The 27,717-nt window shown below is 48.6% G+C and overlaps 14 protein-coding genes and 1 non-coding gene across 15 annotated transcripts; 9 read left to right on the forward strand and 6 right to left on the reverse strand.

Moving 5' to 3' along the window:
* Nucleotides 1–475: 475 nt before the first annotated feature.
* Nucleotides 476–1,193, forward strand: Pdw03_4648 (Transcriptional activator hacA; the record flags this gene model as incomplete). Its single annotated transcript, XM_066100791.1, has 2 exons — nt 476–520; nt 609–1,193. 2 exons carry the CDS (start codon nt 476–478, stop codon nt 1,191–1,193), a joined length of 630 nt encoding a protein of 209 aa, XP_065956191.1.
* A 554-nt stretch (nt 1,194–1,747) lies between these two features.
* Nucleotides 1,748–2,974, forward strand: Pdw03_4649 (uncharacterized protein; the record flags this gene model as incomplete). The annotated part of the gene is made up of 1 exon (XM_014675452.1): nt 1,748–2,974. One exon carries the CDS (start codon nt 1,748–1,750, stop codon nt 2,972–2,974), a length of 1,227 nt encoding a protein of 408 aa, XP_014530938.1.
* A 557-nt stretch (nt 2,975–3,531) lies between these two features.
* On the reverse strand, nt 3,532–3,604 carry Pdw03_tRNA42. Its single transcript has one exon. It is a non-coding gene; the product is annotated as a tRNA-Lys (tRNA).
* A 122-nt stretch (nt 3,605–3,726) lies between these two features.
* Nucleotides 3,727–6,237, forward strand: Pdw03_4650 (Fungal transcriptional regulatory protein, N-terminal; the record flags this gene model as incomplete). Its single annotated transcript, XM_066100792.1, has 7 exons — nt 3,727–3,914; nt 3,962–4,462; nt 4,512–5,036; nt 5,091–5,229; nt 5,300–5,376; nt 5,429–5,502; nt 5,552–6,237. 7 exons carry the CDS (start codon nt 3,727–3,729, stop codon nt 6,235–6,237), a joined length of 2,190 nt encoding a protein of 729 aa, XP_065956192.1.
* A 908-nt stretch (nt 6,238–7,145) lies between these two features.
* Pdw03_4651 (Coenzyme A transferase, putative) lies at nt 7,146–9,083 on the forward strand (the record flags this gene model as incomplete). Its single annotated transcript, XM_014675450.1, has 7 exons — nt 7,146–7,422; nt 7,476–7,760; nt 7,810–7,996; nt 8,052–8,430; nt 8,477–8,508; nt 8,559–8,898; nt 8,949–9,083. The coding sequence occupies 7 exons, from the start codon at nt 7,146–7,148 to the stop codon at nt 9,081–9,083; spliced, it is 1,635 nt and encodes a 544-aa protein (XP_014530936.1).
* A 449-nt stretch (nt 9,084–9,532) lies between these two features.
* On the reverse strand, nt 9,533–10,681 carry Pdw03_4652 (Sucrose/H+ symporter, plant; the record flags this gene model as incomplete). Its single annotated transcript, XM_066100793.1, has 9 exons — nt 9,533–9,535; nt 9,588–9,610; nt 9,850–9,898; nt 9,951–10,080; nt 10,130–10,260; nt 10,315–10,395; nt 10,445–10,471; nt 10,508–10,538; nt 10,596–10,681. The coding sequence occupies 9 exons, from the start codon at nt 10,679–10,681 to the stop codon at nt 9,533–9,535; spliced, it is 561 nt and encodes a 186-aa protein (XP_065956193.1).
* A 343-nt stretch (nt 10,682–11,024) lies between these two features.
* Pdw03_4653 (putative mitochondrial protein) lies at nt 11,025–11,915 on the forward strand (the record flags this gene model as incomplete). The annotated part of the gene is made up of 2 exons (XM_014675449.2): nt 11,025–11,183; nt 11,235–11,915. The coding sequence occupies 2 exons, from the start codon at nt 11,025–11,027 to the stop codon at nt 11,913–11,915; spliced, it is 840 nt and encodes a 279-aa protein (XP_014530935.2).
* A 908-nt stretch (nt 11,916–12,823) lies between these two features.
* Pdw03_4654 (uncharacterized protein) lies at nt 12,824–13,501 on the forward strand (the record flags this gene model as incomplete). The annotated part of the gene is made up of 1 exon (XM_014675448.1): nt 12,824–13,501. One exon carries the CDS (start codon nt 12,824–12,826, stop codon nt 13,499–13,501), a length of 678 nt encoding a protein of 225 aa, XP_014530934.1.
* An 812-nt stretch (nt 13,502–14,313) lies between these two features.
* On the reverse strand, nt 14,314–15,795 carry Pdw03_4655 (Cytochrome b5 reductase, putative; the record flags this gene model as incomplete). The annotated part of the gene is made up of 2 exons (XM_066100794.1): nt 14,314–15,605; nt 15,666–15,795. 2 exons carry the CDS (start codon nt 15,793–15,795, stop codon nt 14,314–14,316), a joined length of 1,422 nt encoding a protein of 473 aa, XP_065956194.1.
* Nucleotides 15,796–16,352: 557 nt separating this feature from the next.
* Nucleotides 16,353–18,107, forward strand: Pdw03_4656 (Cytochrome P450 monooxygenase, putative; the record flags this gene model as incomplete). The annotated part of the gene is made up of 3 exons (XM_066100795.1): nt 16,353–16,485; nt 16,535–17,371; nt 17,422–18,107. The coding sequence occupies 3 exons, from the start codon at nt 16,353–16,355 to the stop codon at nt 18,105–18,107; spliced, it is 1,656 nt and encodes a 551-aa protein (XP_065956195.1).
* Nucleotides 18,108–18,307: 200 nt separating this feature from the next.
* Pdw03_4657 (Cytochrome P450 monooxygenase, putative) lies at nt 18,308–19,858 on the forward strand (the record flags this gene model as incomplete). The annotated part of the gene is made up of 4 exons (XM_014675446.2): nt 18,308–18,699; nt 18,759–19,226; nt 19,275–19,416; nt 19,469–19,858. 4 exons carry the CDS (start codon nt 18,308–18,310, stop codon nt 19,856–19,858), a joined length of 1,392 nt encoding a protein of 463 aa, XP_014530932.2.
* A 227-nt stretch (nt 19,859–20,085) lies between these two features.
* Pdw03_4658 (FAD linked oxidase, N-terminal) lies at nt 20,086–20,967 on the reverse strand (the record flags this gene model as incomplete). Its single annotated transcript, XM_014675445.1, has 1 exon — nt 20,086–20,967. The coding sequence occupies one exon, from the start codon at nt 20,965–20,967 to the stop codon at nt 20,086–20,088; it is 882 nt and encodes a 293-aa protein (XP_014530931.1).
* A 1,337-nt stretch (nt 20,968–22,304) lies between these two features.
* Nucleotides 22,305–23,540, reverse strand: Pdw03_4659 (Integral membrane protein; the record flags this gene model as incomplete). Its single annotated transcript, XM_014675444.1, has 1 exon — nt 22,305–23,540. One exon carries the CDS (start codon nt 23,538–23,540, stop codon nt 22,305–22,307), a length of 1,236 nt encoding a protein of 411 aa, XP_014530930.1.
* Nucleotides 23,541–24,220: 680 nt separating this feature from the next.
* Nucleotides 24,221–25,885, reverse strand: Pdw03_4660 (Dienelactone hydrolase; the record flags this gene model as incomplete). Its single annotated transcript, XM_066100796.1, has 5 exons — nt 24,221–24,921; nt 24,998–25,063; nt 25,125–25,562; nt 25,636–25,794; nt 25,846–25,885. The coding sequence occupies 5 exons, from the start codon at nt 25,883–25,885 to the stop codon at nt 24,221–24,223; spliced, it is 1,404 nt and encodes a 467-aa protein (XP_065956196.1).
* Nucleotides 25,886–27,342: 1,457 nt separating this feature from the next.
* Pdw03_4661 (Major facilitator superfamily domain, general substrate transporter) lies at nt 27,343–27,705 on the forward strand (the record flags this gene model as incomplete). Its single annotated transcript, XM_066100797.1, has 1 exon — nt 27,343–27,705. One exon carries the CDS (start codon nt 27,343–27,345, stop codon nt 27,703–27,705), a length of 363 nt encoding a protein of 120 aa, XP_065956197.1.
* Nucleotides 27,706–27,717: the final 12 nt, after the last annotated feature.

The following is a 27,717-nucleotide window of genomic DNA, read 5'->3' on the forward strand; positions in this document are numbered from 1 at the left end:
CCGCGGGGAAACATATTGAAATCCGGTCGGCAACGCAGTAATGGGAAGATGCATCGAGTTAAACGGAGTTTTCGGAGTTCCAGCGCGAGCAAGGCTCTTTCATCCTTGCTCATGGGTAAACAGCGCTGAGGTTTCAAATTTGTTTTGGCCTGTATACTAGTTTTTACAATGCAAAATTGACTGGCTCATCTTGCACTTGTTTGCCAATCTTACATGATATGCACGCAGCAGAAATATACATAATTACAAAGTTTTTTTTTTTTTTTTTCAAATCGCCACAAAACTCCTAGCCTAGTTCTATTTGGAGAGACTGTTTCTGCATATTGGTCAAAACTAGACTGGTGTTAAATCAACCGACCTCGGGACGCTAAGAATGCTCTGAATGCGGTCAGTGACGTTGCCACGCCCCCCCAAATCCATCTCCCTTCCACAAAACCTGCAAACCTCATCCTCTACATTCTTTCTAGCCGATATCATGGTTCGCAAAGACCCTATCTTCGAAGCCCGCACAAATGTCAAAGTAAGTTGCCTCCCCGCACTTTGCTTCCCCTCCTCACAGCGTGCGTCACCGCCTATGCATGAAACCAAGGCTAACCTTATCTTCCCAGCTACACTCCAACAGACTCAAAAAAGAAGCCGTCCGAGCAGAGGCGACCTTTAAATCTGAAAAGGCGAAAGCCGACAAAGCCATGAAAAACCGCGAGTTCCAGATCGCCCGCATTCACGCCGCCTCCGCCGTGCGTGAGAAACGACGCCAAGTAACGCTCAAATCCGAAGCGGCACGCGCAGATGTCATCATCAACGAACTCAAGGCTGCCCAAAGTACCCGCGACACCTCCCGGACGCTCGCTATGGCATCGCGAGGTCTAGACGCTGCCTCACGGAGCGTCAACCTCGAACACCTCGTCTCCCACGCGAACAACTTCCTCGCCCGGTCGGAAGATTTTAAGATTGCTAGCAGTGCGATCGAGGATGTTGCACAGAGTATATCGATGCAAGAATACGGTGCGGAGGGGGAGGCCGATGTTGATCGGCTTATGGAACAGCTCGCAGATGATGCGGGTGTTGATATGCGCCTAAACCTTGAGGCGGATGCTGCGCCCAAGGAGGAGGTTAAAGAGCCTAGGCAGGTAGATGCTGAGGTTGAGGATGGCTTGGGTGCAAGGCTACGCGCTTTGCGAGCTGCTAATTGAGCAGGTGGCTCACGCTCTCCTTGTCCTCTTCGTACACCGGATTTACGGGACTGTCAATCCCCCACATGGATTCCTCGCGATCGGACCTTGCAACACACTGACGATCCACGAAGTTACGCTTGTATTTCTGTCTGCGCTGTTCTATGCGTGATTGGGCGTATTCAACTAAGTTTTTTTTTTTCATGCATGAGGCTAGGCCAACCCTGAGTCATTACCATCCTAACAAAAGACCAAAAGAAGATCAGCTCGGTAAAAACATGAGGCGAAAAGTCTAGGGTCTAGGACTAGATCGTAAACTGACTAGACCCTCCACTTAGCTCTGGCAAATTGAGAGACCTTACCAATCACACGCGAGCATCTGCCTACTTTAATGCAGGCAATTTCCTCCCGAGGAGGAACCAGTATATACTGTACCTTAGACGACAAAGCGCCCCCAAATCGACCCAAAATAAGGGTCCTCCAAGATGAGCCGCTATCTGGTTTTTTTTTTTTTAATAAAGCTATGAATGCCTTTTCCTAGTGTTTTTCCCTACAAGCCCCCGGGAACATTCAAGATGGTGCCTTCACACTCGTTCATTCTTTTCTTGTCATTCATTTGGAGTCCCTTCGTTCAGGCCGCCCCTTGGATTGTGACGGATACCTACGAGCAAGAAGTTCATACAAATTACTACTCCGATTTGGTCACTGAAATCAATCAAATCACTCCAACTGCAACTTTGCCAGCCGAGGCCCTGTCTACCATTACTTCCACCAATACCGTCTATGACTACACTGTTGTCGAAGAGCTGTATCCCACTGGCTATGGCGAGGAGCGTGGCTTATACGATGGCTACCGTGGCGCTATAGACAACGATGGAACCTATCATAGCACCATCTACCAGGTCAACCTGACTTTCTCGGCCCCGACGGCCTGCTCTACTCAATGGACCACTACGACCGCTGTTTCAGTCCATCCGCCCTATGAGATCGCGACCTTGCTGCCCAGGGAGCATGTGGCAGCGTCGACCTCAGTCGACAACAGCCAGCCATTCCAACCCACTACGTACATCTTCGAGGTGGTGTTCGTAGAACCCACCCAAATTCCCAGCAGGACTCTGGACTTTCTGAGCTACTATCACACTCCTACGTCTCTGTACGTAGGTGCCGGATGCCAGTACACGGGCGTCAGCGGGGATTATAACGACAACTCTGGATACTATACTGGGTTGTCGGGCGGACCAGAAAGCACTCAGTACCCCGGCGGAACATCTAACAGTGGCTACGATGACTATGGCTACGATGACGACGACAACTGGTTCACCAGCACATGGGGATCCGGCCTTGGCATCTCCTACCTGGCAATTGTATTGATATGCGTGCTGGGTTGGATCGGCATTGTTTTCATCCTGGGCATGATCGAAGCCTGGGTGCGATTCCGTCGTCTCATGACGGGCTGGCAGACCCGCCGTGGTTTCCCTCTTTTCTGGTCATTCATCTTGCTCCCTCTTTCCCTTTTCTGTCTCTTTTGTTTTCGCAAGGGATATCGCGCCCGTAGCAAAGAGGATGCCGACGTCCTCAGGCAGAGATGGGATGCGATGGGTTTCTGGACCAAGATCCGCTTGTTCTTCGCTTGGGGATTCCGTTTCAAGTATCCGACTGTCTTGGGCCCGGCACCTGCGACTGTCAAGGCAAACAAGAGGCCCGATGAGTCTGGTCCGCGCTTGCTGGATGTAACTCCTCCCGGTACCGGTGCTCTGCCAGCAGGTCATGGCGAGGAGGCTGGTCCCGTTCGCCATGCTTGATTGGAGAGTGATGGGTGATCATTTGGTTTGTTGGGTTCGGTCACATCTTCCCTGTCCATTGATAAGTCATGAAAACGCCAGCGGCCTTGTTTTTTAATAACTTGTAACTACCTAGTGAATAATGTTCAATTGATACCACTTCCTCGTTATACTAGGGTCGTTGGCTGCATCGTACTCTACCACTAATCGGTGCCCAGCAGTTTTGAATCATGTGGGTAGACTGTGTCCACGGTGAGGGCAGATACCTGAGGAGACTTCTGTGATACTCATGAGAAATTGAATGGCATGGGCTCTATCTTTTAATGGACAGTTTTGCAACTTCAATCATCAGTGGGAAGTATATATTTGAAGGAGGGATTGAGATGGATCAATCCATTTTCAGATGTGTGGCACTTATGTCCTTACAAGGAAGCAACCCTTGGTTTATTTGGAACAGAGGATATTTTTTTTTTCAAAAAAGACGCCGTTCAATTAATTAAAAAATGTCTTTTCCACTATTAAGCAATATCGTTAAATTGAACAGCAAAAAAGAAATCTCAGGTTTGGTTTGTAGGAATAGCCGAACGCGGGGGTCGAACCCGCAGCCTTAAGATTAAGAGTCTTACGCTCTACCGATTGAGCTAGCCCGGCCGGGCTGTTGAAAGAGGCTGCATTTATTTGCTACAGAAGCCAATACCCATTTTGTTCAATTGTTCAGACTCCCGCACCTCCTTTATACGAGTATCCATGGCCTAGATCAAAAACAATAACTCATGGAGAACGAGTCGGTAGTGTCCGCTTCTAGCCCACATGCAAAACAAGCTGCATGCTTGAACTGTCGACGGAGCAAGATTCGCTGTAACCGCCTGGCAGGTGCGTCCAGCTGCGAGAAATGTAAACAAACCAGTGCAGAGTGTGTTGTGCCGAACCATCATCTGGGTCGACAAAAGGGGGTTAAAAAGTGAGTCAAATCAAATCGACATGGAAAAAATCCTGACTGAAATTTAGTAAACGTAAGGGCTTGGAGAAAGCGATACATCAGATCGAGCAGGCAATCAAGCGGCCCAAGGTCCACGCTTCTAGCGACGAGGAGGCCCAAAGAGCCATTTCAGTCCTCCAGGAGCTCCTCGGTCAAGTACAGAGCCACTTAATGCAGAATGGTCATGAGCACGAGCGTGGCTTTTCACAGGTGTCAGATCACCCGCGCACGACATCTCCACGTGAGATGCATGCAGAGGAGAGTCTTGCTCTTGACGATGCAGAAAATCCTCTTCAGCTGCTTGCTAGAGCTTCCAATCTTCAGCTTTCGCCGACCGGGATGCGGCGTGCCCCAAAGTCTCTACGGCCGTTGTCGGACGGTCCTTCGTTCCTTCAGAGCCCCCCGAGAGGGGAACCGAGTGCCAAGTCCTTTTTTGTCCCTGCAAGAGCGAACTTGGATATAGGACCTGAAGTAGACCCCGTTGAACTAGGCTTGGTCACATTGGATGAGTCCGAGTCTTTGTTCTCATTGTAAGTGGTCTGTCTATTCTTGTTAAAAGCATATACCTGACAGTTCAAGTTTCTACCAAAATCTCGCCCATACTCGATGGGGCCTCGATCCTTTGACACATACCCCGTCCTTTGTACGGTCCCAGTCGGCTTTTCTTTTCACTTCAATCCTGGCAGGCGCAGCCCTATTTTTGCCATCTGCTGTTGCTTTATCTAAGAGGCTATCGAGGCATTGCAAAGGGCTCGCGAAGCGAGTGTTTACACACCGCCATAGATCTGTTGAGATTGTTCTGGCTTTCATGGTGAACGTTCCATGGATGTCACCTGGTGATAGACTGGGAGATGATGATACTTGCTCCTATATTGCGATGGCTCTCACTGTGGCTCTAGACTTATCGCTGAACAAGATTATCTCGCCCTCTTCAAGCTTTGACCATGAACTTATGAATCGCCTAGCACGAGCCGAGTGTGTAGATGCTAAGAGGGCTTTACAGATGGATGGATTTGGTGATGTTGATCCGTCCTCAGAATGGGGCCTTCGGCTGTTGAGAAGACGCGAAAGAGCTTGGATTGCGTTGTATGTCGTCGAGAGGGGGTACGTGTGATTCTTTTTTGGTAGTACACCTGGATCTGGCACTAACTCGTCTAGTGTTTGTCTTGCGCGAGGACGAAGTTACACTGTTCCTTTAACAACGCTAATCGAAAACTGCGATCGTTGGCACCTGTCCAACATTGCAGACCCGCATGATGGTCCTATGAATTCCATGGCAGTTCTTCGAAGGGACCTTGTAGGTGCCATCCCAACTTCTACTACAAATTCTCCTTTCATATCATCCAGTTCCGTTCTAACAAGTACAGGATGGACTATTTCAGAAAGTTAAATCAAGCTGTGATAGTCATCGCTTCGTCGATACCGGCTCGGAAGCTGCTCATTCGTAAGACGTTATGCCTTTGATGAGTATCACTTATATATTGACCATCGCACAGAATCAAGAAGACCATTCAAATCTTTTACGAGCAGTGGTATGCAACATGGGCCTTGTCGATTGGCGAAGGAGACAGTTAGTTCAACACCCCAATTTTGACCGCCTCCAAATTAAAAAATTACAGCACGCTCTCTACCCCCCTATGTTGAGATTCTTGTCACGCACACTCAGTTGTCCACCTACGGTGGTGTCATCAATCATCCGACAGCTCCAATCGAAGTCAAACGTTTCTTCCGAGCCGCTGGTCTATCGTCTGCATTGAATGTCCTACGAGCAGCCATCCAGGGTGAATCACGACTGAAATCAATGCCCAATAATACCGTCATAATGATCTCCTTTGCTGCATGCTATGCACTCACCCTCAGTATAACACCCGGTGATAGCAGATCCAGTCTAGCCCCAAGCGTCCGAAATCTCATCGAAGAGACTGCCGGTGTTTTAGAAAGGATTGGAGCAACACCACGTCACCGCAGCGGCGCATCCGTTCTTTACGGGAGGTTCTTACGTGAGTTGATACGGCGTGCACCAGCCTTACCTCTACAATCTACAGGACATCTACGCAAAGCCGATGCACCCGAGCCAGCATTTCAGTCTGCATCCCTGGATCATGGCCCGCCGCCAGTAACACTACCACCTGAAGATTTCTGGTTTGAGCCACTCCAATTCTCTGCCATGTCTGATAATCAGATTGTAGATGCAGTCAACCGTGCGGGCACCGCGTTTGGTGCGTCGATCCCGGATGTGCCTCTTGATGACATGCTAAATTGGGATTGGCTTGACTTTGCCAACCCGGATTTTAATCTTCAGTAGGTCTAGGATGCGGCACTTTGCGTATCCCAGGGGTGTATTTTTTTTGGGCTCGATCAAACCTTTGTTTTTTGATCATATCCATCTTCCTAGCTTCCGTGTACATACGTATCGCTAAGAACCATCTTGACACATATTCACCCAACACCCCAAATGGAAGACACTGATTCCTTTGAAGTTCACGTATCTTCCTGCCCCACAGGACCCCGATACAAATTACTAAACGCCAAGTTGTAATTCGTCAAGACTACAAGATCTAGGGCGAAAGACCACACGATGTAAAAGATTGTTGCACCCAGACAGATCCTTGTTGAGTGCTTTCTTGCACAACGTCATATACCCCTCTCCGATGTATTTCAATAAGTCACCTTTAACAATATCAATTTTTCGTTCAAAATCAAGTCGCCGATCTTACGCCTACGTCTTCGATGGTTTCCGATGCTGATACTTCGACGGGAGTAGAGCGATGGTCAGAGGGGGCGTGGAGGGAGAGGGGCAACTGAGAGGAATCTGGGGGTTGGTTTTAAGAAGCAGTTGACGGGCTGATTGAAGGGGCTGTTTTGTTGATTTCCAGTTTGGCGGGTCATGGTTTAGTGTTCATGGTACCTGTGACATCATAGGGAGTTTACCTGGGACGAATGCTTTTTTTTTCATTTCAAAAGACCAATCACGAAGCTCTGGGAGCTTATATAAGCCACAGGAGTCAATCGGAGTTTAGTCGGAATTAATAGAAGAAGAGAAGAATGCACAGGTCGGTGGAAGGTTGGAGGAATGTCACTTGCATGGCTTCCGTGGATGGCCGCTCGGCATCCAGAAGTAGTCCCGACTAGCCGATACCGTTAAATGTTTGAACTGCGCGATGATTTCATTTTGGCATTGTTCTTTTTTTTTGGTCTAAACAATTCCAAGACATGACGACTCTTAGAATTTCCACTACCCTGTCGCGCAAGGCGCTCACAGTCTGTCGACCTCGACTCTTCATTGGAGTCCGCGCCAGCGTGCACCCCTTGCAACCATTTAGCACCAGCACCAGCGCTAGATACTCCAGACCTGCGCCTTTACAATCTCTCGCTCCTAAGATCGAGCGCGGCGGCTCAAAGCTCTTTAAAGATGCGGATGCTGCTGTTGCCGATATCAAGAGCGGATCGACAATTCTTAGCTCTGGGTTCGGTCTTTGCGGGGTTGCAGGTACGTGGGACGAGTGATCAGCGCGAGAATAAAAGACCTGACACGAAGACTAGAGACACTCATTAATGCCATGCACCGCCGAGGTGTTGATCAATTGCACTCGCTGACAGCCATCTCAAACAATGCCGGCTCCGCGGGTCAAGGAGGCCTTTCGACACTATCGCAAAATGGCCAGATCGACCGTCTGATCCTTTCATACCTCGGGAACAACAAATCGCTAGAAAAGAAATATTTGACGGGACGCATTGCTATTGAGCTTTGTCCGCAAGGCACGTTGGCTGAACGTCTCCGTGCTGGGGGTGCTGGGATTCCGGCTTTCTTTACCCCAACAGGTGTCCGTGAGTATAGACTTGATTCTCAAGCTACGATTGTATCTGACAAGCGAAGACACCTTTATTCAGGAGGGAAAAATCCCGGTTCGTATGGATGAGTCTGGTCACGTCCTGGAGTCTGGCAAGCCACGCGAGACCCGGGAATTTAACGGCAAAACATACCTGATGGAAGAAGCCTTGACCGGTGATGTCGCCATCCTTAGAGCTTGGAAAGTGGATGAGGCCGGTAACTGCGTGTTCCGGTGAGTACATACATCCACTTTTTCCGTTCCAGGGTTGGAGACTAATATTGATTAGATATACTACCAAAGCCTTCGGCCCAATTATGGCCAAGGCCGCAACCCTAACCATCGTAGAGGCAGAGAACATTGTCCCAGTTGGCTCTATCGATCCCAACGACGTGGACCTACCGGGTATCTTTGTGGATCGGATCGTCCCTGCTACGGATGACAAGCACATTGAAAACAGGAAGTTACGCTCGAGCGAGGCTACTGCGGCCGGGTCGGCTAAAGATGCAGCTCAGATGCAAAGAGAACTGATTGGCCGTCGGGCGGCCAAGGAGCTGAAGCCGGGATTCTATGTGAACCTGGGTGTCGGTATTCCCACGTTGGCACCGTCATTCCTGCCCAAAGATGTGAAGGTTTGGATTCAGTCGGAGAATGGTATTTTGGGAATGGTAAGTTACTAGATCTTTTTCTACTCCCCGACCTAACCAGACCCAGGGTGATTATCCTACCGAGAAAGAATTGGATCCGTAAGTTGTTCCTCGACATGACGACTTGGGCCCTGACTGACCAAGACCAGCGATATTATCAATGCCGGAAAAGAGACCGTGACCTTGGTTCCTGGAGCCGCCACATTCGACAGCACCGAGTCCTTTGGCATGATTCGCGGAGGTCATGTCGACGTGTCTATTCTTGGCGCTCTGCAAGTGAGTGCCAACGGCGATTTGGCCAACTATATGATCCCCGGAAAGGTATTCAAGGGTATGGGAGGAGCAATGGATTTGATATCGAACCCGGATAAGACCAAGATCGTGGTGGCCACGAGCCACGTCGCCAAGGATGGATCGCCCAAGATTGTACAAAAATGCAGTCTGCCGTTGACTGGTGCCAATGTTGTTAGCACTATTATCACAGACCTGGTACGTTCGAAGAGTCCAGTTGATTCAAGACAACCCTAACCAACGGACAGTGTGTCTTCCAGGTGAATCGAGCTACTGGAGAGCTCACATTGACAGAGCTTGCTCCCGGTGTTGAGGTGGAAGAAGTCCAGAGTAAGACGGATGCCAAGTTCACTATCGCCGATACCCTTGAGATGATGGAATGAAGACGGGAGTCAGGTACCCCGCAACCGATGGACAACCGACTTTGTCTCTCTTTTGCTCTCGAGTCTGAAATTGTCTTGCCTTAAATTTCACCGGATTATATACTTAACACTCCATAGTCAAAGTCACTTCAAGATCTTAATTCGGCAGAATTGCTTTTTCTTCGATTATAGGCATCAGCGGTCCATTGAGGGTCTTGGCCTCAAAAACATGCTCATTTAAAACAAGCTTACACGCGCCTAGCGCTTGGGGAAAAAGACTGAATTTCATCTTTCCATCTTACCATGGTATGTTATCCGTACGGTCTGAAACCCATTCCAGAGGAAACACGAAGTTTTGTTCTCCGACAATCGAGTGGTGGACCTGGCCTCTTCTTGGAGAACAACTGAACCCATGACATGAAAAGGGCTATCCAACTCACTTTATGGATCTGATATTGTCTACGGTCCATTTACTGTTGTCGTCAGTGGAGGCCCTTTCATCAGATCTTGGAGAACACGACCTACCACGACATCTGATACACGGTACACTGGCGTGTTAGCCGCTTGCCATGAGGATAGTCATGCCAAATTGAACGCGAGGGGAGTCAATGATAGCGATTGGGAGAGTGAAGAGCATTATCACGCCTCGGAGACGGAGACGATCAGAGACAATGGCAACAACGACTAAAAAACCATGAACGAGCGTTTGAAAAAAAAGTTGATCCAAAGTAGAAAAACCTGTAAAGTATGGCCGCGACAGCATCAGGTATCACAGACCATAACTGACCCTCGTTGGCGTCTTTGGCTAAACCGCGGTTTTTGATATTTGCTGGCAGCTAGAAACCCTCAGTGACTTTGAGACGGCGATTGGACCCCGGGAATTCATACAAACAAATCAAAGCAGTATAATCCAGGGAGAATGGCAAAATACGCCGAGGCAGATAGCCACACTTGTGGATCCAGCATACCTCGGCGCACTTCAGACCATTTGAACGATTCTGCTTCCGGCGTCAAGGAACTGTTTACGTTAGCCAAGCTTTATCGTCTAGTGGGTCAGAAAAGTTTACCCTCCCAGTAGGCCGAGGCTATCAAGTATTAGCCTGTTCCCTTCAAGTTCCTTTTCTTCTGTAGTCAAGAAAGACGCAGACTCCAAGATATTTGGAAGGAAGAAGAAACTCAACACTTCACAGACAAATGTCTGATTAACAGTCAGAATCTTTCTTTGAATTTAACAGCAATTGCCTTCACATACCAAAAGTCCCTCGATAATCAAAATCCAACGCCAACCTTCTATGCGACCTCTAGGCCCGATTTCGAGCCCACGAGCGAGAAGCTTTACTCTGTTAGCATCCACAAAAGAAAAGAAATTGATGGATCTGTACCTTCAAATGCACCCGGAAGGGAAGCACCTATGTAGAACAAGCCAATTCGTAAAGCCAAATCACCTCGTCTCTGGAATGAAGATAGATAAAAGGACTTTTTTTCGTCGTCAGTTATGATCAGCACCAATCCCACAAGACTTTGGAAACATACCATGCCAGGGAGTAGACCCCCCCAACTCCCAACAAAGCACGGACGGCGACAAAACCAGCGAAAGTTTGTACAAATCCTAGACACATAGTAAAGATGCCCCAAACGATCGTCAAGAACGGCAGCAAAATCTTCGGTGATGCTTTTTAAGCACTAAATTACTAGGCAACTCGCTGGGGCTCTCGTCCGGGTGCTTTATTTCCCCACGACCCCCGGATTTTTGACGTGTTCCCCACTGGTAATCTTACGGTAATATCCTCATTACATTACTGCCATTTTACCGACCCACTCAGTATTTCTCGGTGTTCACTTCTGAGCTCCGCTTGTTTTTCAAAAGCTCCGGACTTCGGGAAGAGAATTGGTCTTCCATCCCAATATTTAATGGAAAAAAAAAACCATCCACCCTCAGGGAATGAGAGCTCATTATCCGACATGTCTAGACTTTCAACTAGCCTCAAGGCCTTGATCAATGCCCCTTCCGCCCGGCCATCTACCATTCCAGCGCCAGCAAATATAACTTCGGTTTACCAAAAGATCCAACAAACCGCGCAATCCAAACAGATCTCGCAGCCATCATGGGTCGCCCTATCAGTGAGCCAATCTCTTCAATCAAGAGTGAGCACGATTTAACAACAATGCCAGACCGCAGCAACAATAACCATGAATTCCCCCGAGTCCCTCGCCGCCCTCTACGAACTAGCCAGCACCAACCCCGACAAGCAAGTTGAGACCGCCGAGCTGATACGGGAGGTCGGTCTGAAATGTATCAGCTTCAATGGCATTCCACGCACCATTAATTGCCTCAACGCCTTCAAAGCCAGCCTCCCAGATTCAGTCGGCAGCCAGCTCTCCCGCACTCCGACCCGTGCGCCAACCCCGGAGAACATCACCGCGATCAGTGAGCGCGGCCAGGCACTCTGGGATTCTATCTATCGGCCATTTGAGAAGAAATTATTCAATAAACTGGCTGACTCACACCCCGACCTGCCGGTGCATATCCTGCACGGCAACTACGGTGCTCTGTTGTCAGATCCAGAGCGACGCACCGGTGCGTCTGCTGGGCGCATTCTTACGTCGATAGTTGCTATCTCGTGCTTGCGCGCTCAGTCTGGCGTTGCTCCTCAGGTCATCTCGCATGTGTTTGGGTTGCGGAAGGCACTTGAAGATGGCTCGTGGGTGAAGGATGTCGAGGGGGAGAAGGCTGCGCGGTGGTTGGCTAGCGACGAGGGGAGTACGTGGATTCTGGACAGCGTTGATACCATCGTTGATGCTATTAGCCAGGGCGCTGGGTCGAACTTTGCTCCTGCACGTGCGAAGCTGTAAATGCGAAAAAAAAAAAAAATTGTATCCCACACATCTCCAATACTATGAGTTCGCTCCGAAGGTTGTAGGCCACTTTATCCAGAATCAAGCGGTTTCATCCGTGTGGCCGAGGCGACCATACACCTGCGCTGGTTTTATCTTTGTGTGGGAAACTGATTGGATATCAAGCTGCATGCCTCAACAACCGGAGTGTTCGGCACCTTGGTCAAAAAAAAAAAGAAAAAAATCAGGCAACATGAGACCCCGCCGTAGCATTCGCGTACGGCAGGTTTTAGAATCCATCAACCCCCACATAATTTTGGTCACTGGCATTTGTGCCGCATTGCTCTTCTTTGATTTATATGAATAGGGGGCGAAAAAGGGTTAAAATGACTGTTGAAAGGAATGCTTACATACGTGCTTTAAAGAGGGGAGGTTTACTAGTGTACGGAAAAAAATCAAGCCCTAAGATATTTGAACGTAGCCCTATGTCTTTGATATTGCTGATTGCCTTAGTCTTCTATTTTTGGATGTGACCGTGCTACTGTCGTAGGTGAAAGCTTCCAGTCCTAGTAACTGGTATTTCGGTAAGAACATGGACTCTTAAACTGACTATACTCGCGGGAAAAGACCCCGACACAGGTGTTCGTCGGGCTCATCAGAATCCCCGCACCAGGATGTAGTGAGCTGGCTTAACATTGCCACTTGCAGCTCATTCCACCAATTGCCATGAAACTCCGGTGACTGTGCAGTGCAAGCTGCATATTCATGTCAGAAGATACCGTTATCATCAGTTCGATTGCTTTGTTAAATAAATTAGAAGACCCGTTTGATCCGGTCGTGCATACCATACGTGTTTGTGGCGCGAAACAAGTGAAGCTTTTACAAACACTTAAGTCTGTCATGTCAGTTCAATCTGTTGTCGGGCAATGGCACCTGCGATTCGGGAGGTTACGCAAACACTGATCGAGGCAGACACGACTCTTGTGACAGTCATTACTCTGGGGTATACTAGGCCATGGCCAACGTTGGACTTGGTTACATTGACGGTGACTACTCCATTCACGACTGTCATCCATGTGGTCGATATAGCAGCGACTCCTGCGCCTGAACAAATCAATGCGGCCCCAAGCAGTGGACTTTCAGATGGAAGCAAAGGCGCAATCGCGGGGTCTATCCTCGGTGTCGTGGTCTTTCTCCTGCTCTTATACTATCTTTACCTATGTCGTTTGCAGTCGCGGGCAATGACTTCACGATCGGTCAAAGTTCCACTTGATGCGCAAGATCCTACGTCGCCTCCGGATCCTGTCCCTACTGACGATAAACCGGCAAGGAAAACGAAGACTGTTACTATGTCGCCTGATCTCCCTCGACATCTTCCTCCATTCTCGGCCTCGAAGGATGCCAAGTTATACATCTCGCATCTTGTGAGACTATCGACAGAAACGAACTCGAGGACTGGGTTTGAGACAAGGGAAGGAAGATTAGGACAACGGATCCGCTTCATGATTCGAACGCGGGAGAAACATAAACCAAGGAAGAAGCGTCGGAGGTCTCACAGGCATCGAAGCAAACGCAAATCTGCGAAGAAGGATACGAAAGAATGAGAATGTCTCTAATCCAAGATGTAAATAGGGAAGGTTTAAATATTGGAGAGGGCAGGTTATACTCGGGTCCTTGTCCATTTTACCAGAGCTTAACCCTGGTCATCCATAGAAACGTTCACTGCACAGATTAAGCCACTTCCTCTGTCGTCCATAGCTGAAACTGAAGAAGGTGGGCAAAAATCTCTATCTCAAAAGGCTCCTACAAGGATATCCCAAGCACAAGCGGCCGACTATAGCATGCATTAATCTATCACCGTTATACGGAGTACAGAGTACTTCTTCCCCTGACAGGTAAGATCCAACCAGTTCAAGTCTTGGGTATCAGCAATTCGGGGAGTGGAATCTCTCAGAGCTCTCTCAGGAGAGGACTTGCTCTCTTCATCTTCGTCGGACACGAGAACGCATTCGGCAACAGGGCCGTCCGGACAGGATATTAAAAATCTCATCAACTCAACCAAACTAAACGAAACCGAAAAAGAATCTAACATCACCGTTCAGCTAGGGATTTGCCCACCTCCACAGATCCACTAGCGTCAAGATTTCTGCCCGTAATTTTTTTTTGGGGTTACAAGTCCATACAGATCAATGGTACCCACCCTGATCTATAAAAACGATCCTAATTGGATAACAAACCCCACCACGTCGATGTAACGGTTATGGTGGAATCATAAACTATGTGGATACCTTTTCAAATACACAAATCTACGACTAATTGGGAAGTGATGTTAATTATCTGACCGCATTCAAAGTGGGTGTGGGCTGATGTCCATCGATTGTGGGAAAACCACCTCGGCTATGGTTAGGCAAATCATCTAGAAACAAAAGATTTGATCAGTCATCTTCCCGACCACCCCTGGTTTAGAAAAGCCCAACGCAACCAAATTCTTCTTAGTGACATGGACCATTCCGGGCGGCCCGCATAGCATGACCTTTGTGTCCGGCGATGGTGCAGGAAGCTGCTCCGCCAGAACCGCCTGGTCCACAAATCCCGATCCATAGGTCCAGCCCTCGGGCGCAGAGTCTAGCAGATACCACAGCTTGAGGTTTTGAGGGTATTGACGCGCGAACCGTTCCAGCTCCTCGCGCAAGAGGATGTCCGACTCGCTGCGGTTCGCGTAGATCAGACTAACCTCTGTCGTATCGGTGTCGTTTTCGCAAATGGCCCTGATAAGCTGGTACATGGGTGTGATGCCTGTGCCGCCAGCCACCATCCCGATCTTGCGACAAAGACCCTTGGTGTAACGCATAGAGCCCTTGGGCCCGCGGAATTCGACTTCATCGCCCACGGTCAAGCCGGCGAGGTATTTGCCGCTCAGTAGACCGTCGGGATAGCACTTGATCACGAGTTCGATGCGACCTCGGTCGAGGTTGTTGGAGATAGGGGTGTATGAGCGAGTGACGGTTGCTCCATCGACAACGGCTCTGATGGCGATGTGTTGGCCAATGGGCAGACCCACCACATCTGTGGCGGCTGGCAGGGCAAAGACGAACCGGTAGACATTCGTTGCTAATTCGGTCTTTTCAACGAGAGACAGGCGTTTATATTGTTGCGGCTCGAGGAAACCGTGTGTCAGATGCGGATCGACACGAATCGCCTTCTTGGACTCGAGATGAGATGGCAGGCACATGAACCCCGAGTCGATCTTGGTGAATCTGCCGGCCTGTCGTGCCACTAGGACTCCCACCGCCGTGGAAATAGCAGAAGCAGCCAAAAAGCCGTTGACGAAACCTCCCTGAGGTAACCGTAGGTTCTTCGGTGGGCGAGGGATCAGTTGGTTGATGGCTCCCAGGTTTGTGATATGGCTGCTTTGGCTGAAGATGTACAAGACTGGGAGCAGTCCACCCAGAGCACAAGCGATAGTCTTGATGGTCGATGAGGAACCGGCGTCTTTAGGTGCTTTTTGGGAGACCACACGCACTGCCTTCGGCCGGACGTACTGCTGAGCATTCTTCAAAGTGCCCACTAGGAAGGGCTGCATGATCTCGCGGGCGTCTTCAGAATGGCCAACATCTTCGTAGGCTGCTGTCGCATCAATCCCGGCTACCTCCATGAGAGCGTCTGCACCACCTGGGTGATCTTGCAGATATTTTGTGAGTTCAAAGACTGTTGCAATTTTAGTACCTTCTTTTTTTGGGGGATTATTTGAAAGGGATGTTATGTTACCTTGTCCATGGATGATCACCCAGGTATCACCCTTGGTGTTATGTGCTGCCACATCTTTCAATGTATACTCCGGAAGCTCGACATCTGACTTCCACTCAGAACGCAGCTCTTTTGTTTCTGGAACGGACATTGTGAATGAGTTTTGTGAAAACCAAAAGGACGGAGTCTTACTTTAATATCGCGGAAAGCACTCCGTACTGGAAAAAAGGAAGGACAGCAATAACCCACTTAGCACTTCCGACATGTAAATGAAACCGGACTATCAGCAATTTGGAATCCAAATTGCCTCGGCATCAAAACCAAAAAAAAAACAACCAACGAAGAAAAAAAAAACAAATCTCTTGTAGGTGGGGCCGTCTATGACAGCGGCAGTGCCGTCCCGGTGAGCCCGAAACAAGGTCCACCCACGAAGATACAGAGCGGCCAACCGTCGACTGCCTGATATCCACCAATCTCTGGATTCTGTTATTATTGTGGATCTTTATCAGGAAATGATTTGAACCGAGGCAATCAGAGATATGCATGTTCTACAATTATGAAATGAAAAAGACTCGGGACGCGCTTTCATAAATGGTGGGGTCAACTGTGCCGTTCAAATGGCTCGGATGATGAGATCCTTATAAATGTAAGCCGGCCCTTCAGCCTTCGAAGAGAGAAGAAAAGACTGTTTTCAATCCTATTTTGACGATGGTTGCCAAAATTTTTTACCTGTTGGGCGAGGCTATCACCTCAGCTCGCCCGATCGAAGTAGAGACAACAGTTGACTACCCAGGGCTTCAACTTCTCATTGCTGGTCAATTTGCCATCGTGGAGCCAAAAGGTAAGTTCGTATCTCATTGCCTCTAGCATTATTCTAACACTCAAGCTAGGCATCGGATTTCAGTCCGAGGACTCGATACTGTTCACTCCCTCTGAGATTTTTGCCCATGAAGAGCCTATCGCCATCTCAATAGATGGTAAGGCTGTACGGGAGATCCCTGGTCCGAAGGGACTGCCATTCGTGGGTAACTTCTTTGAGGTCTACCCTGATCACTTGGGAAACCATCAGCGTCTGTTTGACCAGTATGGACCCATCATTCAAACTACCAATATGGGCCAGACAATCTACCACACCAATGATCCTGAGCTATCGGCCATTGCTTTTGCCGAATCTGATTTTTTTACGAAGAGAATCAACGAAACACACCCTTTACATCCGATCAAGAATCAGCAAGCCGGTGTCTTTTTAGGTGACACCGATACACCCGAATGGCGCGCGGCACACAAGTTCCTCCCACCGGCACTGGGACCGAAAGCAGTGCGCCATTACGCGCCCACTATGCAAGAGACTGTCGAGGATGCCTTCAGTGTGTTCGACGAGCTAGACGAGCGCGGCGAGGCATGGAACGTCTACCCGTACATGCTCAAGCTCGGTTCGCAGGCGGTGGGCAAGCTAGTTCTCGGTATGGACTTCAAGCATTTCTCCGCTGTGGATGCGCCAACTCACGAGCTTGTCAATCAATTTGCGGAGTTGTTGGAATTGAATAAGAAGGTGACTGCCCGTGGTAGTTGGTACGCCAAATTGCCTTTCGGTGACCCGAAACGACTACAGGATACTCGCTGTCGTATCTTTGAGATGGTAAATGAGTCAATTCAAAATGCTTCTCGCAATGGCATCGAGGATCTTCCGTTGCAGAATGCTGCATTGCAGGCTTCTAATATGATTGGTAAGTAAAAATGACGAGGAATTGGAAAGCTCGAGCTCACGGTTATATAGATTATGCGATTCGCGCCACGGATAACAAGGGCGAGAAATTGCCCAAGACAAGTCTGATGGAGGCACTAGTAGTGGCCACTGGCGCGGGTTTCACGACGACTAGCTCGCTGCTGTCGTGGCTGCTTTATTCGCTAGTCAACTATCCCGGCATGCAGGAGAGACTCCTACAGGAACTGGTTGATAACGATATTGACGCCCATACTGCAATGACAGCAGATCTAACGGATCGTCTGCCATTCCTGAACAACTTCATTAAAGAAACCCAGCGCCGTCATAACCCCTCATACCAGCCTGCGCGCACTGCCAAGGTCGACATGATTCTTCCAGGGGGATACAAACTCCCTAAAGACTCCACCATCATCCTGGCACTTCACCACATACATAACAACCCGGCGGTATGGTCTAACCCGGCACGCTTTGACCCAGATCGTTGGGACACGGAGGAAGTCAAGCATCGCCATAAGACTGCGTATATTCCCTTCGCTGCTGGACCGCGTATGTGCATTGGGTTCAGTTTTGCCTTGCAGGAGATCAAAGTGTTCTTGCCCAAGTTGTTGTACCGGTACAAGTTTACAAAAGAGAATGATGGGCCGGTGGAGTATGATCCCATGTTCCTGTTGATCCGTCCTACCAACTTGTATGTGCGGGCAGAACGACGAGTGAAATGGCCTCCCAAGACTATATAGTAGTTGAGTAGAGAGCATAGCCGTGAGAATCTGAAGAACAAAGATGATCATTTTTTTTTTGAGAATCCAAAAGAGTGACAAGATAGTTCTTCAGTTCTCCCAGAAAAGCTTAGCTTCGGCCCGAAGCCCGAACCCGAGGTCGGAGATAAGAAGTGATGGCTTCAACTTGTTTCTTCCTTCTGCCATCTGACAATTTGACCATGGCGAGTCAATCGCGACCGACGCGCTACTTGGCTCATGCCCTCCAAGAGCTGGGCCTAACCACCATGTGGAGGTCGTCGCTCGACGTAAAGCTTCTCTGCGCGCAGCGTTTTGTGCGCCTCTTCGCGTATGGCGGCTCAACCTTGATTCTGGCATCGTATCTGTCGGCCTTGGGGATTTCAGATGACCGCATTGGCTTATTTATGACTCTCACACTGATTGGAGATGTGGTGATCAGCTTCTTCCTCACTCTATTTGCTGATTCTATGGGTCGCAAGGCGGTATTGTCGCTCGGGTCAATCCTGATGGCTGGCAGCGGAGTTCTTTTCGCGCTGTTCGGAAATTTTTGGATTTTACTGACGGCTGCAGTCTTTGGTGTCATAAGTCCCAGGTTCGTTTTTTTTTTCCCTTGCTTCTGTTTGTTCTTTAATCCAAGCTAATTTTTCTGAGTGGAAATGAGATTGGTCCGTTCCGCGCCGTGGAGGAATCCACTTTAGCTCATCTCACACCACATGAGCTTCTGAGCGATGTTTTTGCCTGGTATTCCTTGATTGGGACTGCTGGATCGGCCACAGGCATGCTTGTCTGTGGTTGGATCATAAATTCTCTTGAGTCAAACCATGGATGGGATTTCATTCCTGCTTGTCGCATCATATTCTTCGTATATGCCGGCGTTGGTGTTGTTAAGCTGATCTTCGCCCTGGGTCTGAGCGGCAAAGTCGAGGTCCAGAAAGAAGAGCCACAGGAACAGGGCTCTGAAACCCGTCCGTTGCTGGCAGAACCAGTCGACCAGGGCGTGGAGCCATCCGCAAAGAAGAAGGGGCTATTTCCGTCGATCGAGAAGGACCTGTGGTCGCTGGTTATTCGTCTCTTCATCTTATTCGGAGTGGACTCGTTTGCATCTGGATTGGCTTCATTGTGAGTGTAATCCCAAATTTTCTTGGCTTCAAAGCTAATGCCTTTAAGGTCTTGGATGACCTACTTCTTCAAGGGCAAGTTCAATCTGCCTGAAGGTGAACTCGGTACTATCTTCTTCACCACAAACATCATCTCCGCGGTATCCATGTTGGTCGCTTCGTCCCTTGCCAAACGAATTGGCAATGTCAAGGTAAATTGTTCTTCCTACTCGGTCCGCTGAGCGAGTTCTAACTTTCTGATAGACTATGGTCTTCACTCATTTGCCGTCGGCAATCTGTCTGGCCCTCATCTCCGTCCCATCTAGCCTGCCTCTGGCATTGACCTTCTTGGTTCTGAGAGCCTGCTCCCAGAACATGGATGTGGCGCCTCGCTCCGCATTCCTTGCTGTGGCTCTACCGGCAGACAAGCGCACTGCTATTATGGGCGCGGTAAATGTTGTGAAGACTACCGCCCAAAGTATGGGTCCCCTGTTGACAGGTATTTTGTCGCGCAACGGTCATTTCGGTGTTTCTTTCATTGTTGCAGGATGCTTAAAGGTGACCTATGATCTTGGCATGTTGTTCAGTTTTGCCGGTAAAGAGGCTGCTCGTCGGAAGCAGGTAGCTCAAGAGGCCGAAGAAGAGACAAGTTAGAATATTAACTTGGGAATCATGATGCACCACTCCAAGTTGTGTTCGTACTGAAAGGAAAATCGCATACATACAGAGATCCCACTTCGATGCTCTCTTAAAAAGCGGATCTGGCAAATGGAAATTCTTCAGAAATGACATTGGACTTTGAATTGATTTAGTATACACAAACGATTCCATTTCATCAAACATAAAACAATAGCGCTGATCAAATATCCACTAAAACGACTCTAAACAAAACGAACATCCCTGTTTCGCAAATTAGACATGTGCCGACGTGATAGCACTGTGTGATTTCCCCGGGCAGTGCCATTATTATGCAGCGCTACATCCAAGCGGGTATCGTTGTCGTGATGTTTGCCAGAGACGATATACGAAGTCTCATTATTCAACAACTCCATCATCTGATGAACGATCCGGTCGCTCTCCCCATGACCAGCATTATTGACCTGACCCTCCTGCACGGGCTCACGCTGGTTCTGCGGAACCTGGGTCGAACCCCAAGAATCCGAGTTCGACCCAGGAGTCTGGATATTATTGATATTCTCCACGAAAGTCTGTTTCTCCACACGTACAGGCACATCGGGCTGGACAGTAGGCGTGATCTGCTTGGTATTTGCTTCCTTGTTCTGCTTTGTTGGGATGTCCTGGCTGTGGAGAGGGCTATCGCTGTCACAAACAAGATTCACCCAGACCTGGCTATAAGCGACTAACTGGCGTGGCTCGCACTGGCTGATTTCCACGCCATTTCGTATCTCTTTGTTGATGAGGGGTGGGTCGATGCAACCCGGGACCTCGTGTACGGTAATGTTGCAGCCACTACCGCCTTCTGAGAAGGGGAGGTCGTGGTTGTGGAAGAGAAGCTCTGCATCGACGGAGATGGCGCTGACGAGGTTGTGCTCGTAGGAGGGGACGGCGAAGTTTTTGCAACTGTCGACGGTGATGTCTTGGGATGGGGTGGATTCTTGGTAGTTTTCATATGTGTCGAGTTTGCTGAATGCTTCTCCGGGGCAGTTTGGGTAGAAGTGTGTCCAGACACGAGCGAAACTTTGGGCATGGGATGTGCTTGATAGCAGGGATAAGGAGATGAGTGACCTGGTGAGCGAATGCATGGTTGATGGACTTTGATTCCCGTGGGCTTGGAAAGTTTGTGATAATTGAATTGTGTTCTGGCGACAGGTAAACAAATTAGGATGCTCATCTACTACTAGCATTTAAATAGAGACCCTATCGTCTTGATCATTCCAATATTTGCTGTACTGCGGTAATGGGATGGCGGGGAAGAATGACTGGAATGACTGTGACGCTACAAGTGAAACGCGTCTAATGGAACCTCTGCATCATAATTAGGGGCTGGCAAGTGTCCTTTAATCTAACCTTCTCTCAATCGGCTGTCTGGTCGCACATTCCAGTCCCAAAAGGCTCATTTGATGTCGATCTAAGATCATGCGTGGTATGTGGAAGTCCCCTATACATTCCAATGAATGGCTAATCCCTCTAGAAAGGCTGGCAAATGCTGGCAAACCAATGAACAATCTCCTTCTACTCGCCCATTATGCAAAAAGAAATGGCAATGTCAAAATGATTGGTGACAGTAGTGCGTGAGGTTGGCCGGTGATCATTCCGCGAGAATCTTATTGGTGACAACTTCACTTGACAGCCTCTTAATGCTACTAGGTTAAACGCTGACTGTGTCATTAACTTATAAAAAAGCTCTTATCGTTGTGAAAGATGAACTAATTTGGGTCTATAGACCCTTTACACACTCTACAAATGTGACCATCACTGAAGGAGGCCTCTCGCTAGACCTCCGAAAAGACCAAAATCCAAGTTGATTTACACACCCAGCTTAAAACCCCCAGTTGAGGTTAAAGAGAACTCCAGAAGAATCATAGTAAAGGTCAACCTCGGTGTTGCTCTTCACATTTATGGGGTTCGGATTCGAAACCCCATTAATGTTAATAGAAATAGATCTATGGTGTAACTATACTATGCAATTTTCTAGTATTGTATGGTTCTATTAGCGGCGATTTGTAAGTTTCTGCATGGCAGAAACTCCATTGTCAAATTTGGTCCAAATCGGCTGCCGTACATAGCTCTGTTTTATCATCTATTGTACGTTGTTATAGGAATTCTTTGATGTCTTTTTAGATGTCTTTCTAGATGTAGGCGAAGGCGGTAGAGATTGTGCAAGAGATCTTTTTAAATATAACCTTTGATTGCTCTACCAAATCCTCTATCCCTGCTACTCACGTTGCTCAAATTGCAGCTTATTTGTGTTAAAATTGCTTCTTATGCCGAAGAGAAAAGCCCATCTGTCGAGCCTTGTTGACCATAAACATTTGTTTTCGTGTGTATTCTGATAGGTACAGCTAGTGACAAGTAATGTCGACTGAGTCAATCTATAAGTCCACTTACAGTTCCCATGCATGCCGACTCAAGATTTGCTTCACTTCTTCTCAACAGGATGTTTCTGCAAACTCTCATACCACTGGATCATAGATCCTATCGTGAAGGCTATCGAGCCCCAAAATGTAGCGAGTGATGATTCATAATTCACGCCAGAGTGACTACTCGCTGGCCCTAGTGCAGCACAAAGAGTAAATCCAACACTGCCAATTAAATTCCAGAGTCCAATGTGCCAGCCCAGAACATGCCAAGCAGGAAGGTACCACTTTGACTGTGTCTCAAGCATGGACAAAAGTGAACTCAGAGTGAATCCCACCCCACCAAGAGTCGTGGTACCCCAGTAGAGGCCATAAATGAGCCCCTTACTCATGTGGTTAAAGATACAAGGAATGCCAACAATTGCACCAACCCAGAAGATCGTTGCACTTACAAACAAGATAAAAGAAGATAAAAAGCCAATTTCATGAAAGAAATGCGTGCGCAATTCCGACATCGACGGAATCCATCGGAATAACCTACCATCTGTCGATGAAGTGACAAAACCAGTTTTATCCCGCTGAGAGTGGGCGTTGTCACTGGCATGATAGTGATTTTCCCGGAGAAACGACTTCCGGTTCGCATGATGATGCTCACATTTCGAGGCCACCGGCCTGAGCTCATTCACCGCACGATGAGAAATCCCATCCTCGATAGTCTTCTCGAGAACGCTCTCAAGTGCCCAGCCAAAACATCCAGTATGATTGGTGTTGAAAGCTTCAAGAAGCAGCAAGACACCCCCGACTTCAAATATAGTTGCGCCGACGAAAGCCGTCCAACCGCCCGCAACGGTAATTTCACCATGAAACTCGGTCCTCTTGTTCACAAGTGGTAACCACACGAAGAACCCATTGACAATGAAGACCGCGGATCCGACAGTGAAGCTCATGGCGACTAGATATGACACGTCCCAATAAGGGACGTAGGTCACCATCTGGAGAAAGATCTGGACCACTGCTGGAATGGATCGCGTCAGTCGCGGTGCTTTCAATCCCATTTCAAGGGGTAAGGCCTCTGTATCGACGCGAACCGCATGTCGGCCCTTCCTGTTGTCGCGTGATCGCCATAGACGCTCGATTCGTGGGAATGCATGAGTGTTTTCTCGCTGTTGGGTTGGTTCGTAGAGTGCAGAAGTGGGATTTAGGAAGGGGACTGGGCCAGTGACATGCGTCTCGTCAAGTTTGAAGCCATGATGACCTAGAGGCTTACGACCGGTCTGGAAGTGTGAACGCCGCCGCATCTTTTTGGCCAGGGCGAGCCGAGGTGGGATTGCGTAGAGATGCGTCTTTGAGTTGCTAGGAACACATTTCGGGGATAACTTGACGCATAAAATTTTGGATTTTGTCGATAATTTCCCTTGAATCAATCGCGGAAGTGCATATCCTACATGAAGAGGTCGACGTCAGCACTATATAGATGTGCGGTAACTGAAAAGCGGCTTGCCTCGACCCCCAAAGTGGAAGCACCGGATCTTCCCCAAGGTTGCTTTATACGATAAGTTGGTAGTTGACTGATTTTTGTGTACATGCCCAGGGGTGTGAGAGTGTCATTGGTCTGACATTTACCATAACCTTGGAACCGGCCTATGCTTATCCCACACCGGAATATGGTTTCGCCGGCAATTTGATGCCGAAGTTTACTATCGTGGAGCTTCAAGGTTCAACTCAATTATTGCAATATCTGTCCGAACATACATATCGCATTCATTATCATTTCAACAATAGTGACAACCATTAATGCTAAACAGAAGAGATTGACATGCATAAAACCGCTTGTAATCATAAAACAGCCACCTAAAAAATCGAAAGGATTTTCCCAACTCAATTTATCAATCGTCGATTTGATATCCCTTAGAGACAGACCAAGGGCCATGGGCGTTTATTCGTGGTTATCTCGAAAAAGAGAAGTATATGCGGGAATTCAGGTCTGTCTAGACCCGTTCCCAGCACTGTCATCTACCCCATCCTCGACATGGGCAGCCCGATTGCCAGGTTCAGACCTAGTTTTGACACTAAACTCTGTTTCTGTATCAGCGCCGTCATTATCATCATGCTCATCGGCGTCCTCGGCTTCTCGTTGCAGACTTGCAGGCTTGGTTTTCTGAACCGCCTTGCCTTTATTCCGACTCCTGTCAGGCAACAACTGTTCCGCCTCACGCTTCAAGTCAGCACCAGACTCATCGCCGGCCTGCGGCATGCGGGAGCTCTGATTTATGCTCCTTCTAGCGCGAGCACGCGCACGACGTATCATCTTGTTATGGTAGTCTTCCTGTTCAAGCTCTGTATCCTCATGGAGGATGCGACGAGCTGCTTCACGTCCAACAACGGGCAGTCGGTCGACGCCATGGACTCCGTCTGGCAGCAGCTTGGGATCCAGAAGACCAATTTGAACGAGAACGCTAGCCTGGTCCCAGTATACGTGCTCGGAGTAAAGACGCCCGGCGCGTACACTGACAATGCTCACGAGGATGACCTCAACTCGCTTGTTTGTCGGTGGGACACCCGGTAGCATCCATGGAACCTCCTGTGTGTGCTCATAGCTCACATATAGCTCATCTACAATGCGATCGGTTCCTGTGGTACGCGATAGCAGTCGGAGGCGCATGGACGGGGGCAGTTTGTCTATGAAGTAGTGTTCATAGAAATGACGCAAGCCATTTTTGCCGATCCCACCGCTGATTGTCGGCGTGTAAGTGACACCAGGGGTTTTGTGTTGGACGTAGCCATCCATAGTTTTCCTGACGTTCGGCGAAAAAAAATTTGCCTAACAAAGCATTAGCCTGCCATCGCTCTATTGCTTTGATTGTTTTGCATCTGAAACTTACCCTCCACGTGCTGCTCGTATCGCTGCTCGTAATCCGGATCTCTGGAATACCCCTTCCGCAGAACCTTCAAAGTCCGCGACCAAGCTAGCTCCGCCGATAGACGATCGTATTCCTCTAGGTCCGTCTCCGCAAACCCGGGCATGGCATTACCATAGGTAAACGCCGGGTACGCCAGGTCCAAACGCTCCCCAGTCCCGATACCTGTGTTGATTGGCCGCGTCTGGCGGCGCTTTTTCCCCTGCAAGCCTAGTGCGACGGGCTGAACAAGTACATCGACAGTCTCGCCTGCCAAGTGCACGAGGACATGGAGCGAGAGAGGGAAACGCGATCGCGTATCAGGGATCAAGCTGGGGTAATAGGCAACCAGTGCACAGAGTCGACTGGCATTGACGGAATTGATATAATAATCGAGACAGTAGTCTGCAGCGTCGCCATAAGCTTGAAATTAGGTTGTTTATTTTGCCATTCGGAGTTGATGGAATTTAGTAACAGTCTCTTGTCCTGTACATACCAATCACGGCGTAGTTTTCGCCTACACCAAGCCCATCCTTAACAGACTGTAACCGGCGAGCGTAGTCTTTTCCTCCGCCGTTATAAGGGAGGTATAGGACGTCGAATCCTTCCTCCTGCCAATTTCTTATGGTCTCCATGTCGAAGTCTTCGGTCTCAGCTGTGACACATAGGCGCGCGTTATTGTTGCCATTATTGTAAAGGAACCCACCACTGTTCAGGCCAGGGGCACTAATTGATATGTTGGCCATTGTGCTGTTTTGGTTTTCCTTTGTGGGTTTCAAACGCATGTGGTGCATTGGTTGTTGTCGTTGCAAATAGGTTTCCTGCAAATTATCCGTGTTTGGAACTTTGAACTTCAAACAAAGAGCATTCTATGCCAAAAATCCAATTGACAATACATGCAGAGCAGGTAAAACGAGATTGGTCGTAGTTGACATTTAACGGGTTCCCCAGGACTACGTCATTGGCATCGGGCTCCCATACGTCATACCCAAGATGGGTGGAACATGGCATTTGTACATTAACTCTTGGCATCTAGGACGAACTTGATTTGTTATATTTCTACATCTTCACTCTTCTCTCTGATCTTTCAGATCCTTCTGTTGGTTTAAAAGCTGCATTCCAAGCATCATTCTTTGATTTTGCATTGTGAAGGCCAGCGTTTCTTGTGTAAATTCACAAATGCGTGCCCTGTCCCTGAATACATGACCCATGGAACCATAAAAATCGTAGTGGCTTGATATATGAGTAAGCGACCTCGAAGTCTGAGCGGAGGACATTCGCACTTCATGTGGATCGCCTCTCGACAAATCAGAGATGGCTATATTTGCCATTAGAATCTACTGCTTCCCAACGGGTAGTGAATGTGGCCTATAGCCCATACTTTGTAGCAAAATCTCAGTATTGTCATAAAAATTCCCACGAAAAATGCAAATAACAAATATCGAAATGATTCGTAGCAACGTGCGAAAAAGAGAGCAAAGCTTTAGAATACTACCCATGTTGCTAGGCAAGCTGATTCTCATCGAGCACCCAGGAAAGCGCGTCTCTCAGCCATTCCTTAAAAGTCAGAGCCAGGCTCCGTCGATAATTCCACCCCCTCCGTGTTCTTCCAACAAGATATCAGCAGCAGAATATCCGCACTGTTCCTGAGGCTGTCGCCCGCCGAATATTGTTGCCAGCTACACAGTATCAGAGGCAAATAGGGATACGGTTCTCGAGCAGGATAAATATCGTGGCATTGAAACCACCTCGGTGCTGTAGCGTCAAAGGCACCCTCGAAAATCCACGTCTTGAGGCAGGAATCGTCTGTCATGGCTACTTAAGAAAGAGTGCTGTTTGGAATGGCTGTATTAGATGGCCAAGAGATCTGTGTAGATCTGTGTAGATACTAGAATGTTAGTGCATGGGCCAGGGGTTAGACGTACGATACTTTGCCAGAGTGTGTGCTATGGAGTATAAAGTAGCCAATCCGTACATAGCATTATCTATGATCGCCGAGTTGAGCTATGGATGCCATAACTTCAATTCAACTCGCAAGATACGATTTTAGGCCACATTAATTGTGATAGGATGAAATTGGGCCATAGGAGGAAAAAGCTTTCGACCTAACGAGTGGCGGCAATTCAGGCGAGGCCGGGCGAATCAGAGCGGGAAACTAGCATCTAGCTTGTTTTGAACCTGGGCCGTTTTGTTGAGCATCTGAATGTACATTGCTTTGACAACAGCTGATGTCTCCGCACTTCCGGTTGGCACGATCTTAGATCGATGTGGATCACGTATCTGCTGGTTCATTGCCTGCCTGCTGCTTGCTATCGGCGGTGTCATTATGTCCTTTGCATTCCATGAGCCCGGCTTCGACGGCTATATCCCGGGGGATTCCTTCCTCGCCCCGGCTGGCACCTTCTTACTTGTTCCTTCGTTCCAGATCGCGAATGCGTTTCCTAGATATGCGGGGTCGATTGTCGCGCTGGTGACTGGTGAATTCGATGCTTCTGCTGCTGTGTTACTCTTCCAATGGCCGTTATATGAGGCGTCCGCGGATCGCCAGCAGACGAGCTCGGGTTAGGGTGTAATGCAC

The sequence above is a fragment of the Penicillium digitatum genome, chromosome 1 (assembly GCF_016767815.1).
Source record: "Penicillium digitatum chromosome 1, complete sequence".
In the NCBI taxonomy this organism is placed as follows: domain Eukaryota; kingdom Fungi; phylum Ascomycota; class Eurotiomycetes; order Eurotiales; family Aspergillaceae; genus Penicillium; species Penicillium digitatum.